Genomic DNA, 3,556 nt, shown 5'->3' with positions numbered 1-3,556 from the left:
ACATCTTGACATTATATGTGTGCGCGTCAAGTTTCGAAGAGAACCGGCATTTTTTGTGGCTTGTGTAAAAAAGACAAAAGGATGTCTTGTGAAAAGCATTTTAATACATGTTTTGTCTTTTTCACATGCGACACATAAGTTGTCGGTTTTTCACGAGACGACTTTGTGAGTATGTACAATATCGAGATCTACGCGTCAAGTTTTTTTTTTGGAATTTTTTGACATTTCAAAATATGTTTAAAACACATTTTAAAAACCAGACGCGCGTGCTCCCACGTGCCAAAACGCCACTCTCGCACCGGTACATTCCAGGGCCGCAACGTGGGCCCGCCACACAGAGAGAATACCACTGGACCAACAGTTTAGAACTCCGGATCAACAAGGTACTAGATGTTCTAGAAAGATTGGCACGCGTGGTAGAAAACGGCTCCATGTTTCCAACTCATGAAGCAATTGGGCCTTACCGCCATGCGGAATTTGCATGTCTCACGCCGGGAAATTGTGACGTGCTTCCACCGTCACTATCCATTGCCCGGCGGTTATTCAGTTCAACGGCGACGGTGCAATTTTTTCTCACCACCGTGCTGGATCAGTCCATCCATCATCACCAAATTAAACTAACGCCACCCCGCAAAAAAAAAAAATTAAACTAACGCCGGTCAGCACTTGACGCTTTAAACAGAACCACCACACCTACGTACATAGTACTTGCCCAGTCGCTGGCCGCTGCTGCCTGATTCGCCCGTTACCTTGACCATAACTAACATACACACAATCAATACCCACTCATAGCAAGACTCTGGACACGGATGGGAGTAATTCATCTGACCAATCACATGCCGTGGATGCTGACAGGGTAACCGTTCAGCTGAACCATCTGGGAAGTTTAGACAGAGCAGCAGATCATCTGGATGAGCTATGTAATCTTATTTTGGACTGACATGAGAATGTTGTGCTGCAAACCTTTTGGTACTCGATGACTTGGACTTACTTTTGTTTAATATAAAATGGTTGTGTGCATCGTGTGACACAGAGGCCTGGGCTATCCCCTTCTCGAAAAGAAAAATGCATATCCATCATGAAACTCATTAGAAACATAAGCTTGTACAGTTCTTACATAAATGGGGCAGCCATCAGCAGTACTAGCACCAACAGCTACTTTACTTGAGTTTCAGTGAGTACAATGGCGGCTGACAAACAAGAATACCAGCACAGATGCGCAGATGCGCGATACATACAGAACGCGTTTCGTTTACGTCGTTTCTCTCCGCAGTTTTCTTCTGCAATGGTTGCTACATGTTTGGCAAAAAGGGCGTCTACAGTAGGTGGTGAGAGCTCATCCACACTCAGCAGGCTCAGATACTAAAGGGACATATATATATATATATATATATATATATATATATATATATATATATATATATATATATATATATGTATATGTACAAGAAAGTCATAAATAAACAAGGACCAGCAACAAAGCAGAGAGCTGTTGGGTCTTCATTCTTTGACCCTACACTCTTCAGTGCCTTAATTTGATCCAGGCAGTGATCTCAACTGGAATTGGGAATTGTTGCCCCCTGAGCTCTTTGGCTTTAGCTCTCACCACCATTTCTACGGATTTCGGTACGAATTCCTCGAGACCTATAAAAGGAAGAAGCACAACAATGAGCATGGCATGTAGGATGAGGTGAAAAAGATTGTTGTTTCAACTTCAAGGAATTTTCTTAAGAAAACAAAGCATGTACAAAAATCATGAATAACCATCACTTGGTATACAAAACTGCTGCTACTCACCCAACTTGAAGTCGGCGAACTGCGAACGGGAGTTTGTGACGCAGGTGACCTTCCAGGAGAGAACATTGTCGGTAAAGTCCCAGGTGACCGAGCATGGTTTGCAACAGGGGAACGTAAGATGGAGCCGCCATTATGGTACGGCGACAGCGGAGAAGCCATAGGGGTCTTTCTTAGACCTTGAGACAGAGGTTCACCACTAGGAGATATAAGAGGCGACACTGATTTGCCTGGCGGTAACATGTTTATTTTGATCCTGCGAAACGAAGGCAAGTTACTCCTCTATACCAATTCAACATGCAGAGTACCTTCCCCGCCAAAAAATAAATAAATAAAACATGCGAAGTAGCAGCACTGAGCCACTTACTTGTTATGCACATCAACATACTCATCTGTTTCATCCAAGATATCTTCCTGTGAAGGGAAAATTTAAGTCAGTTAGCAATGTATAGGAGAAAATGCCAAACAATATAACCCGGTAAAACTGTGGACAAATGGACAATGCCTAGCTTTCTTAACGGTCGGATGACACTTTAATTAGTACAATTGTATTTTCGTGAACTAATGTTGAGGATGACCTGTGGCTTTGAGATTCATTCACTTTTGAGGATGACCAAAATATTTTCAAGAATAAGAAATACAATAAAGCAGTACAAACAAGCCGTTCTCATGATATGGGGAAAACTTGCTACTTTATGATGAAATTAGGCCATAAATCCAAAAGGCATCATTAAGTTTTGAAAATATGATGACGCGACAATGTACCCCAAATAAGTTTCCAAATAAGGAGAGGCTCTAACAAAAATAAGCCAAACCTGCAGCAGTTGCTCCATGACATCTTCCATCGTAATTATTCCCACCGCTTCCTCATCCATTGAATAGTGAGGAAGTGGATCAGTGTTAAAATCAAGAATATTGTCCCGTTTTCTTTCAATTTTCTTACTGTACTTGTCATTGTTATTTCGACGACTTCCGGGAATGTTGACATGCGAGGGTGACAGACCGAGACCTAAGAGTACACACAACTTATCAGCCAAGGAAGATAATACACATTTACTCCCTCCGTTCTTAAATATAACACGTTTTGGTAGTTCAATTCAACTACCAAAAATGACGTCTTATATTTAGGAACAGAGGGAGTAGTTGACAAGGATAATCAAATCATGGAACTGGGTGAATGAAACATGTACCATCAGCATGAGCATGTCCGTTTGTCATTTTGTAATCTGCTGTAAAACTGTTATTCTTTTCAACAGATGCTCCTTCTTCTTTAGTGCGTTTAACAACCACAGCCATGTGGCTGTGACCTTTCTGAAACTCATTTAGAATGTCATAGAGAGGAAGATCATCAGCCACCCTGATGTACAGAAAACAGAGCAAAACTATGAATGAGAATACAAGACAAATCATGCACACTGATTCGATAACATATGCATAATTTAACCTCGACGAATAGTACGGATTTTTAGGGGCAAAGTAGTGCTTGTATGCTCTGCAGAAATAAAACGGTTCAAATCTTATGTAATTTGTGGCTACCCCAAGAGGTCACTCTGTTTTAGCCCAGGGCATTGACCCCTTCAAAATCTGTATATTCTGTTTTGCTGTTTTTTCTAGAACTTAAAAGCACTTGACATTAATCAATTTTAAACCACTCCAAAAGAACTGGGAATGCAATTAAGCACTTTTTATAGCAAGGAAAAAAATCTTAAATACGTACATGTGCAGCATAGTACAGAGCACTCCTGAACATGCTTCAGTGTTT

The 3,556-nt window shown here is 41.1% G+C and overlaps 1 protein-coding gene across 5 annotated transcripts in view; it reads right to left on the bottom strand.

Annotated features, from left to right (window-relative positions):
• Positions 1 to 1,072: 1,072 nt before the first annotated feature.
• LOC123093542 (DUF21 domain-containing protein At5g52790) overlaps positions 1,073 to 3,556 on the bottom strand; it is a 6,452-nt gene continuing 3,968 nt past the window's right edge. Inside the window, exons 7-12 of one of the 5 annotated variants that reach the window (XR_006445384.1) lie at positions 2,985 to 3,151; positions 2,610 to 2,803; positions 2,162 to 2,208; positions 1,798 to 2,050; positions 1,459 to 1,644; positions 1,073 to 1,237 (exon numbers count right to left, since the gene is read on the bottom strand). Coding sequence is in view for 2 of the 5 variants with exons in the window: in XM_044515524.1 (XP_044371459.1) it covers positions 1,615 to 1,644; positions 1,798 to 2,050; positions 2,162 to 2,208; positions 2,610 to 2,803; positions 2,985 to 3,151 (691 nt within the window). In the remaining 3 variants the exon portion in view is untranslated. Of the gene's footprint in view, positions 1,645 to 1,797; positions 2,051 to 2,160; positions 2,209 to 2,608; positions 2,804 to 2,984; positions 3,152 to 3,556 lie in introns of those variants that run through there. The other 4 variants (XR_006445383.1, XM_044515524.1, XR_006445385.1 and 1 more) reach the window with 4 other exon arrangements.

The sequence above is a fragment of the Triticum aestivum genome, chromosome 4B, assembly GCF_018294505.1.
Source record: "Triticum aestivum cultivar Chinese Spring chromosome 4B, IWGSC CS RefSeq v2.1, whole genome shotgun sequence".
Classification (NCBI taxonomy): domain Eukaryota; kingdom Viridiplantae; phylum Streptophyta; class Magnoliopsida; order Poales; family Poaceae; genus Triticum; species Triticum aestivum.
The sequence above is the reverse complement of the archived record's forward strand: the minus strand, read 5'-3'. Positions and strand labels throughout refer to the sequence as shown.